The sequence below is a fragment of the Asterias rubens genome, chromosome 2, assembly GCF_902459465.1.
Source record: "Asterias rubens chromosome 2, eAstRub1.3, whole genome shotgun sequence".
Classification (NCBI taxonomy): domain Eukaryota; kingdom Metazoa; phylum Echinodermata; class Asteroidea; order Forcipulatida; family Asteriidae; genus Asterias; species Asterias rubens.
In genome coordinates, this window is record NC_047063.1 from 18,219,516 (window position 1) to 18,233,739 (window position 14,224).

Genomic DNA, 14,224 nt, shown 5'->3' on the forward strand with positions numbered 1-14,224 from the left:
TTTTGTGAAAAAGTGAGGCATACTTGTCTTCGGATTGGCAAATTTGTTTAAAACCAGCTGCAATATTAATTGTACATACTTCAAGATTTTAAGAGCAAAACAAGTCCTTCGTTACAATATTTTATTCAAGATTTACTTTAACAATTATTTATTTTGCGTAGACAACTATATCAATAACAGGATGTTGCTTGTTTTTTGGGGTGTTTGTTTGTTCGTTGTTTGCTTTATGTTTGTTTATGTTTTTGTTGTTGTTGTTGAGGGATTTGCGGGGGGGGGAGAGACTTACACAAACGTTCCAAGTATTTTTTTTGTTGAGGTGTTGTTGGTGTTTGTTTGTTTGTTGTTTGTTTGTTTGTTGTTGTTGTTGAGGGTTTTGCGGTGGGGGGGGGGGGGACTAACACAAACATTCCAAGTATTTTTGTATAAAAAAGGGAAATTTGTTTGACGTTTTGTCATACATACTATTAAAAAGTCGCGTCTTCATCAAATGGATCCCCTGGCTGTATCGTTTGCTAGGCCTGATAGCTCAGTTGGAAGAACGCGTTTACGCCAGAGGTCGTTAGTTCAAACCCCGTTCAAGTCAGTTTGTCTTTGTTTAAACCCAAACTGCATCCTCTTAAAAAAAGTGCTCCAAGTTCAATTTCAGTTCATGATACTTTGATTGTTTAATATGAATCCAATGAAAGTGGAAAAATAAGTCTTTAAAACTTGCGTTAAAGCCATTGGACACTTTCGGTAAACAGTATTGTCCAAAGGCCCACACTTTGTGTACCACAACTAATATAATAACAAACCTGTGAAAATTAATTAGGCTCAATCGGTCATCGGAGTCGGGAGAAAATAACGGGAAAACCAGCCCTTGTTTGCCGTGTCATGACATGTGGTTAAAATAAATTCTCGATATTCGAGAATTTATAATTGTTTTAATATTTTCTCAAAAAGTAAAGCATTTTATGGAATAATATTTCAAGAGAAGTCTTTCACCATTACCTTCTGTAAACCCTGCAAGTCATTTGTAAATCTGTGAACTTTTATTTGCTTCTGTTCCGAAAGTGTTTAATGGCTTTACAACTGTGTCAGTTGTCTTTGAAACCCTTCAAGTGTCACATTTAAAATTATATGTGAGACAGTACATGTTTGTAAAGGAATTTTTTATGATGGATGTTATTAAATCAAACCTTTGTAATGACGCAAAACCTCCTCGTTGGAATCTACACACTAATTAAGTTGTAACATGATGTCATACTTCAAATTGCCTTTTTAGCTGTTCCGACCTACCGTCGGAACAGGTATTGTTTTCGTCGAGATGTTTTTTTTTTTACGTTTTAGAAACGTTTTTAATTTTCTCCCCAAACGCCATAGGTTTAACGCACGATTTTTTTATGGCGACGTTATCTTAGAAACGGTAGAAATGACAGACTTGAGTTCTATATTAAATCGAAGCTCAGTACGTAACTTAATTTGTCTACGTACGTTTTTTAATTTCTTAATCATTTAGCTGAGTTATTAATGATATGAATATTTAATTAGGCAATCTTGTTAACAGCATATCTCCCCAAATAAACGTCCGATTTTCAAAGATTCTTCATAGTTGATTCCCTGGGTGTTGAAGATGTGCAAAATGAAGTAATTTTTAACGTCACGCCATCTTGTAATTATTTTCATTAAATATATACAGTTATTATATAATGAATAAAATCACGATGTCCGTGTTGATAGATCCAATAGGGCCGCGGTTAACCGCGGGTGTTATCACCCAGGTGATCTGAGGTTCGGATCCTCCGGGACCCTCGACAAAATCAATATTATAAGGCATACATTTTCCTTTTTTTTTTTACAATAAGAAATATGTACCATAAGAAATATAAAACGATCAGTACAACATGTTCTTTTTTTTCAAAGTGTTGGCTCATGAGAAGCTTTTTTCCTGGAAAATAAAACGATCCTGATTTTTTCCTCGCGCAGCACGATCTTTGGTGTACGTTCTAGTATGGAGGAGAATCTACGTACATCTACGATTTATTACGAAGCATCAGGATATACAGCTACCTCAATACATGGTCACATATCATGGAGGGAAGATAATGATAGTTGAAATCATTGCAGTGTTGTAGAAGTTTTTGAGAAATGAGCAAACAATAAATGTCACGAAAATCATTTTAGTCTCAGTTTAAGCATTGAGGTAGAAATAGCACATGATTTAAGCAAAGCATGTAAAAACGTATTAGGCTCTGAGCGTGGCGCGTCTTTGACCGGGCTCGTTTCAGGCGACGAGCGTAGACGACGAAAATAGACCGCCTATTGGAATGATTTGCGGGTGAAGTCACCTTGTTTACCCTGGCAAGTACTGTAGTTCAGTGAAATAAAAAAAATAACTAAACAAATAAAATAAAATAAAAAACGGTAATAAATAAATTTAATAAATTAAACCAGACTAATAAAAAATTCTTCTGATTCTCTGACGCTCGTTCGGTATAAATACAGGATAATTTGCTTGGTCTTCACACCAAATTCTCTCATACGATCCACGCGTTCGCCGCTCGTTGTACTCGTGGACGCCGCCATGACAGCTACCGGAGAGTAACACGGATGACTCAATACGGCACTAAAAATAGACTACTTTCGCTTGCTGTGCGCAGGCATCGCATGACGTAATGTTACCGTATTTGGTCATTCGGAAAACTGAACACGGCGGAAAGTTGAAACCGCCACACCGGGCGAGAGTCAATGATTAAAACAATATGTTATTTATACAAAGGGATTTTAACTAAATGTCGTCGAAAACTAAGCTTTTGTGTCTCGGTACCAGCATAAAATTATGTCCCAGCTCTGGGATTTTTTGTGCATTTTTGCTGGTTTCCTCTCCCCAAAGTTATACAAACAGGATACAGTGATTTCCACCGTTAATCCAAATCTCACATTACGAAAAGGTCAACTATTAGACAGAATGGCTTTCCTGTACGGTGATTGGCTGACGATGACATCATCGACTGATATGGCAGCATGCTGATTGCTGTTTTTCGTTCGTATGGTACCCCGACCACCAAGCCTAAGTTAGTCAATAGCAAAAGCGCCCGTCTATACCATCAGCCCATGGTGTAGACGGGCGCTTTTGCTATTGAATTCCTCATTCAGCATACTGCAGGTAGACTGTGTAACACCATAACGTACACTGAACTTGTTGTGGTACGGCGTTTGTACAGGCTCGTCTCTGGTAAGTGTTTTATCGAATAGTTCTTTAACTAAACATGCTAGCCACTGCTCTACAATAATTGTAAGGGTCATGGGTTCGAATCCCACCCGAGTACTATGCCTGTGATCTTGTCCACAGGACCCTAGAAAGAACTGAGTATAGATGTGCTAAACACACATCGGTGCAATTAAACCAAACTTGTGCTTTTACTTGCACAGTATGCGTATCTTTTTATGCCTTGAGCTTTTGTCTGCACCTGCTAGTTTGCACCTCAACCAATGTGCGAGTATACTCCAGAGGAGGTTTCTGCACAGTATAGGAAGAAGATGATGATGATTTAATTTTTTTAGCCCTGCTTCTTCGATGGGCGAATATTCTAGATGGATTCCACTGAATGCCTATTGTAAAATTAATTTTGTACTATTTCGTAACAATTTATAATATAGATTATTTCAACATTAAAAATACCTCATGGCGTAGGCCTACTTTACAGGAAACCTTTCATTTTTTTTTCAAATTAAACAATTAAGTGAGAGGGCATAGAGGCTCCTCTATGAATGTGGTATGCGTTAATCGAAACTGGTTTAACGATCAAATAATAATTATGTAATTTTAATGTTTCAGCTCGTTATTCAACCAACATGATTGTCACCCATTCTGTCGATCTTCCAACGATAACCCTGCCGAACAGCGCCCTCAGCGGTGTTCAGTTGGTCACCAAGGAAGATTGCAAAGGATTCACAGTCTACGAGGCACGCATACCAGCGAATGCAGTGGTTCCGTTAAGATCCCCTGACGACACGAAAAGCTTCCACATCTACTACTGCATCAGTGGAAATGGTAAAAGCACCGCACAAGATGGCGACCGAAAAGACGTCACCCCAGACACTGTGGTGGCGCTCTCCTGTGACGTCACATTCGAGTTGACGGTAGCTGCAGAGAGTGGAATGCGGTTGTTCGTAACCTACTGTCCAGCCGTTGACGTGGAGAGTAAATCGCTAGCTGTGGTTCGACACTTATCCGAACTGCTCGGCACAGAGAGAGATATCGACTGGGGAAAAGGCAACAGTCGGCGATTTCTCATAAAGGAAGATGGCTTCCCGTTGGGCCTCCACAACACGTGGGTGTACCCTAAGACGTCAACAAGGTTGGGATATCAGAACCACATCGAGGGTGTCTACTACATTTCAGGTCAGGTGACCTATAGTTGGGAGGATACCAGCGGCGAATGGGTGCACGCAGACACGAAGACAAACACGGAGAACGGGACCAACTACCTGATGAATATTCATGATCCTCACATCGTGAAATCTGATGAGAAAGATTGCTACTGCATATGCATTTTTGATCCCGTTTTGAATGGGAAAGAAAACCACACTCTTACCGAAGACGGGTTTTCAGGATACGAACATTCAAAATGAAGATTCAATATTAATTTGAATGAGGCTGGTGTGAATAAAAACAGCAAAACAATAAGTTGAGTATTTAAATCTTAACAAAATAATAAATCTAGCGTTACAATTTGGTAGCTGTAGTTTCAGTTAGTAGGCAATAAAAAATTACCTAATTAATGTTTTGCCTCATTGCAAAACATAAACATTCACAAACTACACGCCAGACCTCTTCTTTCACACATTCCCTTTAGTTTGCACATCACTTCCGCAAAACTATAAAGATACGGGGCTAGAACTCCCTGGAAAATTCTCTTCGGAAGCTTAATTGTCAAAGACCAGTCTTCGCACTTGGTGTATCTCAACATACGCATCAAATAACAAACCTGTGAAAATTTGAGCTCAATCGGTCGTCGAAGTTGCGAGATAATATTGAAAGAAAAAACATCCTTGTCGCACGAAGTTGTGTGCTTTCAGATACTTGAATTCGGGACCTCAAAATCTAATTTTGAGATTTCGAAATCAAATTCGTGGAAAATTACTTCTTTCTCGAAAACTACATTACTTCAGAGAGAGCCGTTTCTCAAAATGTTTTATACCATCAACAGCTCCCCATTTCTCGTTACCAAGTAAGGTTTTATGATGATAATTATTTTGTGTAATAGTGTCCACACTGCCTTTAAGAAGAAAGAAAAATACAGAACATTCTGTTATCGTTCTTTCTGCTTTATTCTCAACATCCCTTTCTGAGCGCCGAAACTGTGTATTTGTTTATAATATTCAATAAAGGTCAAATTATTTCTTTCGCACTGTGTTGCTTTTGTTCCTGATAAGGGATGTTTATTTACTTTTGTCCTTGACGAATGTTTATATGTTATTTCTTTTCCTGACTGATATGTTTTTAAGAAGATTCCAGCCCCCCCCCCCCCCCCCCCCGGCGACATGTGTACAAACTTCCTTGGATTCTAAACTGCCCTATTTTGAATCAACCTCCTTCGGCCCATGGTTATTTCCCATAGGACACCGTCCGCTTTGACACCTGCCATGCCACTGGTTCTCATGGGACTCAATTTTGGTATGTTAGCCTGGCATGGGACTCGGTTAAAGCCATTGGACACTTTCGGTACAGCAAAAACATTAAAAGTTCACAGATTTACAAACAACTAGCAGGGTTTACAGAAGGTAATGGTGAATGACTTCTCTTGAAATATTATTCCATGAAATGCTTTAATTTTTGAGAAAACATTAAAACAATATCAATTCTCGATATCGAGAATTACGGATCTTTTTTAAACACATGTCATGACACGGCGAAACGTGCGGAAACAAGGGTGGGTTTTCACCGTTATTTTCTCCCGACTCCGATGACCGATTGAGCCTAAATTTTCACAGGTTTGTTATTTGATTAATAAGTTGTGATGCACGAAGTGTTGGCCTTGGACATAACCGTTTACGAAAGTGTCTAATGACTTAAAAGTCTCTGTCTATTATTTATGTATGTAACTTTAAATAAAGTCAAACAATAAATGAATTTAGTTGTTTTTTCCCTGCGAGAAAAGTTTCACCGGCCTGCTTGTTGAAGACATGTGTAACAGGAATCCGGTAGTCTGTTTATGGTTTAAAGGACTTCGGTACTTTTTGTAGGACATAAAACACAATGTCCACATGTACATTAAACTAAACACGATTTGAGGATAATGATGATAGAAAGCTCTCCTTAGAATATCACCTACTGAGGTGCTGTAGTTTTTCGAAAAATGAGTAAAACAAACAAGCCCTTGTCCTTATCCCCAAATTACTGTGTTACTGTTAATCGAAGGACATTTATTGTGTTGTTTCGTGTTACAAAAAGTAACCAACCCCTGTATAAAGATAACGCGGTGTTTTTCTTCTTTCTTTTCTTTTCTTCATGTCATTATTTTCCATGAACAATTTCGCCAAAACATTCACATCATTTTTTGCATTATAGTGTTCTCGCACTGATTCCAGCATGAGCAGACTGTGATTATCTTGCGCCCTCTTTTGAGTTGCCAATAACTATTCAAATAGTTAAACAAGTCCTAGGGTCAGGGATCCCGCCCACTCATTCATATTCAGCGTAGCCTAATAAAATAGGTTACGTTGCCCGACGCATGGTCACTAAAGGCTTATAGGGTCGTTTAGCAGTGCGGAACGGACATAAAAAACCTGCCTAAACCCAACTGCCAAAGATCTTGCTGTTACCTAGTTGTGCTGACGTGGTGTGTGTATGACCCCTCGTTATCATTCTGTGCGGAGCTCAGGCTTTCTCAAACTCGAGTGATCACAGCTTGTAGTCCGGTTTGATCATCAAGTTTCAACAAGTGGGTAAGTTACCCTCCTGCCGACGGCGGTGGAGAGTTACGTTATCGCAACTATAGGTTGAGGGGATGTATCTTTGGTACCAAACAACGATGATCACAACAATTTACTTGATTAATTATACAATTGACTTGAGAGCCACTGTATAGAATTTTGTCCGAAACGATCCCTTGGAGTTTGGATAGTGAAATATTTCATTTTCATTTACACAATTTTAGAGAGGAGTTCACTTACCATGCATCAACAATAACCTTTATGCACAGAATCACGCAATTCTGTGCATAAAGTTTTTTGTTTCACTGTTTTCTTGCAACTTAGATTACCAATAATGAGCTCATTTTTTTAACAGTGTTGTCACAGTTGTCACGAAATATAATCGGTGTCGATGTCCACATGAAAGAAAATAGTGAAGGCCGGCCACTTCTGCCAGAGCCAGACAATCGGGGTACGAACTGACTTGACTAAGAAATGACTTGGTACGAAGTGACTTGGGTACGACAACTAGGGTACGAAGTGACTTGGGTACGAAGTGACTTGGGTACGACAATTTGGGTATGAGACTTGGGTACGAAATGACTTTGGTACGAAGTGACCGACATCGGTTCTGGATGTTGAAGTTCATTGACATAATACCAAACTAGTTGTATGAACCATGAACCTACTGAACAAATAAGCATATACGCTTATCTTGTTATCTGTATATACAGATATTAAGTTTGCAGTGTAATAACAACATTATCTGCGCTAGAATCTCTAATGGCTTTATGGATGTGTGAGAAAAAAAAATCATTATACAGTTGGCGAATGTTGACCTTCAGAAAGCCGTTGACCCATAGGTGACCTTATGGCGATTTATGCACAGTCTTTCTCGGAGTGAATATTTGGACCAGAGCAAGGCTACGCGCGCAAGCACACCGGCCCGATCGGAAAAATTATTATTCACCTGTTCAGCGTTGGATGAAGAACTCCATAGATACACGACCTCGATAAACCATGCGTCGACCCCACGGTATCACTCTGCATATCCATGGATGTAGAAGCTCCATGGTATATCAATTAATATACCAGTACCGTGCCAGTACATGTATTTATGCCGTTCGTCGTCTAACGCTACGTGGTGAATGCAGAGAGCGGGCTGGTGGTCTTTTTAATTTTGTTTGGCGCCACCATAATAATATCTGATTTAGAAAACACCCTAGATTACAAAAAATACTTAACAAAACAAGGATCAAATCAAATCAATCAAATAAACAGAACAAGTTACAAGCTTATACTTCAACCCTTCCGGCATCAACTTTAAACTCCTCCTACATCATGTAAACTTCTATCGGCACCATGCCCGGGCTGATGTGCTACCACAGCTAACGTTTTTGTTAAAGGATTTGGGTACTTTTTTCAAAATGTCCACTCCACAGATTTACACTAAACTTACAGGGTTTGAAGATAATGAGTGGAAAGCTTCAAATATCTGAGGTTCTGTAGTTTTTGAGAAAAATAATGTTCGTCTCAGGAAGACAACAATTATTTTAGCATGTAAAATCCCGTTAACCAGTTATACCATAACATGCTTAAACTGACACTATTTGCACCACAGTAAGTAAAATTTCAAGGGAAGCTTTGTACTATCATAATCTTCAAACTGTGTAGGTTTAATGTAAATCTGTGGACATTGCGTTTTGTGTTGGGAAAAAAGTACATAGACCCTTTAAACAAGAAACGTCTTTTTTTATGAACCGTTCTTCTCCATTCATGGAAGAACTTTGAACTCATATCTTAGTCTATTTTGTTGCCCAAAATAGCCCAACGAAGCCGGTGTGTACCTTTAAACAGAACACTGACACATCTAAGCACCAACTGTTGAATGAGGTGCACGCTGGTATAGTTGGCAATCAAACTTGATAGCTAGCTAGACCAGCATGCACCTCACTCCACGCCTATTGAGGCGCGTACCGAGTGTTTTGTGACAAGGTCTATGGAGAAAGGTTCCTTCTTCCATGCTTCTGAGCTCAAACTCTTTCAAGTGGTCGTTCACTATTAAAATACTAAATTTTAAGATTGCACTTCTTGTTTTTAATTTTTTTTGTTATTGTGTTTAAATTTAGATTTTAAATTATAGACGCCCGTCATGAAAGTCACTCACTCCGCCGATGTTCCGACAATAACCCTGCCCAACAGCGCCCTCAGCGGTGTCCAGCTTGTCGCCGAAGGTGATTGTGGTTACACATCCTATGAGGCACGCATACCAGCCAGTGCCGTAGTACCGTTGAGATCACCCGACGACTCAAAAAGCGTCCACATCTATTATTGCATCAGCGGTAATGGTAAATACACCACACCGGATGGCACTGAGAATGACTTCACCCCTCACACTGCTATTGCGCTCTCTTCTGATATGACCTACCAGTTGGCAGTGTCGGCAGAGGGCGCTATGCGCGTTTTCTTAGCCTACCGTCAAGACGCTGATGGAGAGTGTAAATCACTTGCAGTGGTGCGACACCTATCGGAGTTGGTCGGCACGGAAAGGGATGTCGACTGGACGTCAGGACGCAGTCATCGATACCTCATCAAGGAAGACGGGTTTCCAATCGGTCTCCACAACACATCGGTGTACGCTAAGACAAAGTCAAAGCTTGAGTATCGAAACCACATCGAGAGTGTTTACTACATCGCAGGGAAGGCGACCTATCACTGGGCCGATACCAATGGCAAATGGGTCAAAGAAGAAACCAAGATTGACAAAGACAACGGTACCACCTTCTTTATGAATCTGAATGACCCTCACTTGGTGGAGATCGACGATAAAGAGTCTTGTTGCCTATGTATCTTTGATCCCGTTTTGGGCGGGAAAGAAACACATGATTTGAGCCAGGAAAAGTTCTCTATTTACGAAGCTTGAGAAAGGGATGATGGCCCTTTTCGAAACCACGACTTCGGCACAAGGTTCGGCTCGGGCTAGCTTGGCCCCGCGGTTGTTTTGACAATTGTTTGTGCTTTGCCAACGTTCAGACGAATGGATGGAACCTGAAGCCGAATTCAAAGCCGGGCAGCCGTGGATTCGAAATGAGTCTATGTCCCGATTAATTTAAAAAAGGGGCACCCTATCAGAAAATTTTACTTTACAAATTTGCCGTATGTGGGACAAAATGTCAGGAGCACAAAGTCTCCTGCGGAATAATATACTAAGGGCTGAAGTGTAATCATGTAACATTGGAAAGTGTAACCTTCCTCACGATCCTTTTCCCTTAAAGGCAGTGGACACTATTGATAATTACTCAAAATAAGTATTGGCATAAAACCCTTTTTGGTGATGAGTAATGGGGAGAGGTTGATAAAACATTGTGAGAAACGGCTCCCTCTGAAGTGCCATAGTTTTCGAGAAAGAAGTAATTTTCCACGAATTTGATTTCGAGATCTCAGATTTAGAACTTAACGCACACAACTTCGTGTGACAATGCTTATTTTTTTCTTTCGTTATTATCTCGCAACTTCGATGACCGATTGAGCTCAAACTTTCACAGGTTTTTTATTTTATGCATATGTTGAGTATATGTATAGTCTGACATTTATGAATAGTGTCCACTGCCTTTAAAACAGAATTTCAATCAGGGACTAATTTCATAAATTCAACAATAGATTTATTTTAATACTTAAATTTAGGAATTATTATGACACATTTTGGCACAAAGATTGTTTCTAAAACTGCAGTGTAAAAGGTCGTGGTTGCAAATCCAACTCGAGCGATTAGTCTGTGTAATTGTTTTTCTTCATATAACTCAAGAGTTAGTCCAACGGTTCTTTTCAGAACCACCCCAACTCATTTAGAGATTGTTATTACATGGTGTTACCGCAAACTCTTCTATAAAACTCAGGAAAGTAAACAGTATGCGGTACTAATACCGATACACATGGGTGTAACAGTTAAAACATATGGCTGTCGGGTTATTATATCTGATGAGAGATAGCGTCATAGATTGGTGAGTAGTCTAAACATTAATGAAGCTGTTGATAGTACACATAATATGTATTGAGTATAGGAATTCCCTTCGAACCAATGGTTTGGAAATTGTTCTTCACTCCCCCAAAAATACTTTGAATCTGAGAAACGGTTTATGAGTCACGAGGGTTGGTATCCGTCCGTTCGTGTATATTGTACCTAGAGGTACTGTTGGTACCCGCTGCACCTCGTGGATGGATTCGACGTTCGTTTGGAAATCCTAAGTACTTCAAACTTTGCATGGTGGAAACACGCTATAGAAAGGTTTGCGGTAACACCATGTAATGACCATCTCTAATGAGTTGGGGTGGTTCTGAAAAGAACCGTTGGTTTTCAACTCGACGTTTCGATCAGTATGCTCGGATCGTCCTCTTGGAAATCCTGTTGCTTTTATTGGAAATCATGTTGCTATTTTCTCAACGAGTAAAATTCAGGTAAGAGTAAGACTAGCTTTATATAAGATGCCTATAAATCAGCACTACGTTGACAAAATCCAATCTTTTATGGCACTAATTTTCATGAATTTGTGATAGAGTTAGTTTCTACAGTGTAGTCTAAGCCACGTTAATATTATAATGATGCTACAAATAAACAGTGATATAGTAATCAACACAAACCATAGTCAGTATGTCATTCAGTGTCATGTTGCAATTTACGTACTATTTGTCTTGTTAAAAGACATCAGGAATATCGAATGATTCTTCTACTCGTTCACTATAAAGTGGTTTATGCAAGAGCACCGATCTCCTTGGTAAAGGATACTACATGAAGACATTTATGAAGAAATTGTTAATTTCTACTGGAGCATTTTAACGGCCAAAAGGCAACGACCATGGATTAATGAGCAGGTATTTTTTTATGCTAACAGTTATAGTTAGGAATTACCAATAGTGCCTTCTGCATTTTCTTAATACATGTAATGAGAGTGAGCGACGAATACACTTTAAATGTGCTTTTAATATGGGCGAGCAGTTATCACAAACTGTTGGACTTCCCCTTGTGATTTTTGCAATTTTAGGCCCAAATTTGATAAAACTGCTGGACTTACCCCTTGTGATTTTTTCAATTTTAGGCCCAGATTGAATAAAACTGCTGGACTAACCCCTTTTGTTTTTTGCAATTTTAGGCCAAAATTTAATAAAACTTCTGAACATACCCATTGTAATTTTTTAATTTTAAGGCAAAATTTTGATAAACTGATGGACTGACCCTTTGTGAATTTGCAAATTGAGGCCCATATTGGATAGAACCAATGCACTAACCCCTTGTGATATTTTCGTTTTTAGGTCCCAGATTTTGCAATTTTAGGCCTAAATTGTACACAAATTTCTGGACATATCCCAATATAATTTTTTTTTATTTAAAGGCTCAAATTGGATAAAACTGCTGGACTTACCCCTTGTGATATTTTTTATTTCAATGCCCCAAATTGGATAAAACTGCTGGACTTACCCCTTGTGATTTTTTCAATTTTAGGCCCAAATTGCTTAAAATTCTGGACTTACCCCTTGTGATTTTTGCAACTTAAGGCCCAAATTTGATTTTAAACTGCTGGACTTACTCCTTGTGATTTCCCCAATTTTAGGCCCGAATTGGATTAAAACTCTGGACTTACCCCTTGTGATTTTTTCAGTTTAAGGCCAAAATGTGATAAAACTGCTGGACTTACCCCTTGTGATGTTTTCATTTTGAGGCCCAAATTGGATAAAACTTTTTGGACTTACCCCTTGCGATTTTGCAATTTAAGGCTCAAATTGGATAAAACTGCTGAACGAACCCCTTGTGATTTTTTTCAATTTTAGGCCCAAATTGGATTAAACTGCTGGACTTACCCCTTGTGATTTTTTTCAATTTTAGGCCCAAATTTGATTAAACTGCTGGACTTACCCCTTGTGATTTTTTTCAATTTTAGGCCCAAATTGGATTAAACTGCTGGACTTACCCCTTGTGATTTTTTTCAATTTTAGGCCCAAATTGGATTAAACTGCCGGACTTACCCGTTCTGGTTGTTTCATGTTTAGGCTCAAATTAAATATCAGCATGACTTACCCCTTGTGGTTTTTGCAATTTTGAGACCAAAATTTGATTAAATTGCTGGACTTACCCCATGTGATTTATATTTATTTTTAGGCCAAAACTGGATAAAACTGATGGACTAACCCCTTGTGTTTTTTGCAATTTAGGCCCTAATTTGATTAAACTGCTGAACTTACCCCTTGTGATTTTATTCATTTTTAGGCCCAAATTTGATAAAACTGCTGGACTTACCCCTTGTGATTTTTTCATTTTAAGGCCCAAATTTGATAAAAATGCTGGACTTACCCCTTGTGATTTTTTCATTTTAAGGCCCAAATTTGATAAAAATGCTGGACTTACCCCTTGTGATTTTTTCAATTTTAGGCCCAAATTGGATTAAACTGCTGGACTTACCCCTTGTGATTTTTTTCAATTTTAGGCCCAAATTGGATTAAACTGCTGGACTTACCCCTTGTGATTTTTTTCAATTTTAGGCCCAAATTGGATTAAACTGCTGAATGAACCCCTTGTGATTTTTTTCAATTTTAGGCCAAAATTTGATTAAACTGCTGGACTTACCCGTTGTGGTTGTTTCATGTTTAGGCTCAAATTAAATATCAGCATGACTTACCCCTTGTGGTTTTTGCAATTTTGAGACCAAAATTTGATTAAATTGCTGGACTTACCCCATGTGATTTATATTTATTTTTAGGCCAAAACTGGATAAAACTGATGGACTAACCCCTTGTGTTTTTTGCAATTTAGGCCCTAATTTGATTAAACTGCTGAACTTACCCCTTGTGATTTTTATTCATTTTTAGGCCCAAATTTGATAAAACTGCTGGACTTACCCCTTGTGATATTTTCATTTTAAGGCCCAAATTTGATAAAAATGCTGGACTTACCCCTTGTGATTTTTTCATTTTAAGGCCCAAATTTGATAAAAATGCTGGACTTACCCCCTTGTGATTTTTTCAATTTTTAGGCCCAAATTGGATTAAACTGCTGGACTTACCCCTTGTGATTGTTTTCATTTTTTGGCCCAAGTTGGATTAAACTGCTGGACTAACCCCTTGTGATTTTTGTTCAATTTTAGGCCCAAATGGATTAAACTGCTGGACTTACCCCTTGTGATTGTTTTCATTTTGAGGCCCAAATTGGATAAAACTTTTTGGACTTACCCCTTGTGATTTTGCAATTTAAGGCTCAAATTGGATAAAACTGCTGAACGAACCCCTTGTGATTTTGTTCATTTTTAGGCCCAGATTGGATTAAACTGTTGGGCTTACC

At 38.7% G+C, this 14,224-nt stretch overlaps 2 protein-coding genes across 2 annotated transcripts; both read left to right on the top strand.

Moving 5' to 3' along the window:
• Positions 1-3,158: 3,158 nt before the first annotated feature.
• Positions 3,159-4,977, top strand: LOC117307451. Its single transcript, XM_033792204.1, has 2 exons — positions 3,159-3,214; positions 3,818-4,977. The coding sequence occupies exon 2, from the start codon at positions 3,835-3,837 to the stop codon at positions 4,612-4,614; it is 780 nt and encodes a 259-aa protein (XP_033648095.1). The 5' UTR covers positions 3,159-3,214; positions 3,818-3,834; the 3' UTR covers positions 4,615-4,977.
• Positions 4,978-9,352: 4,375 nt separating this feature from the next.
• Positions 9,353-10,042, top strand: LOC117305248 (L-ectoine synthase-like). The gene has a single exon (XM_033790082.1). The coding sequence runs from the start codon at positions 9,353-9,355 to the stop codon at positions 9,818-9,820; it is 468 nt and encodes a 155-aa protein (XP_033645973.1). The 3' UTR covers positions 9,821-10,042.
• Positions 10,043-14,224: the final 4,182 nt, after the last annotated feature.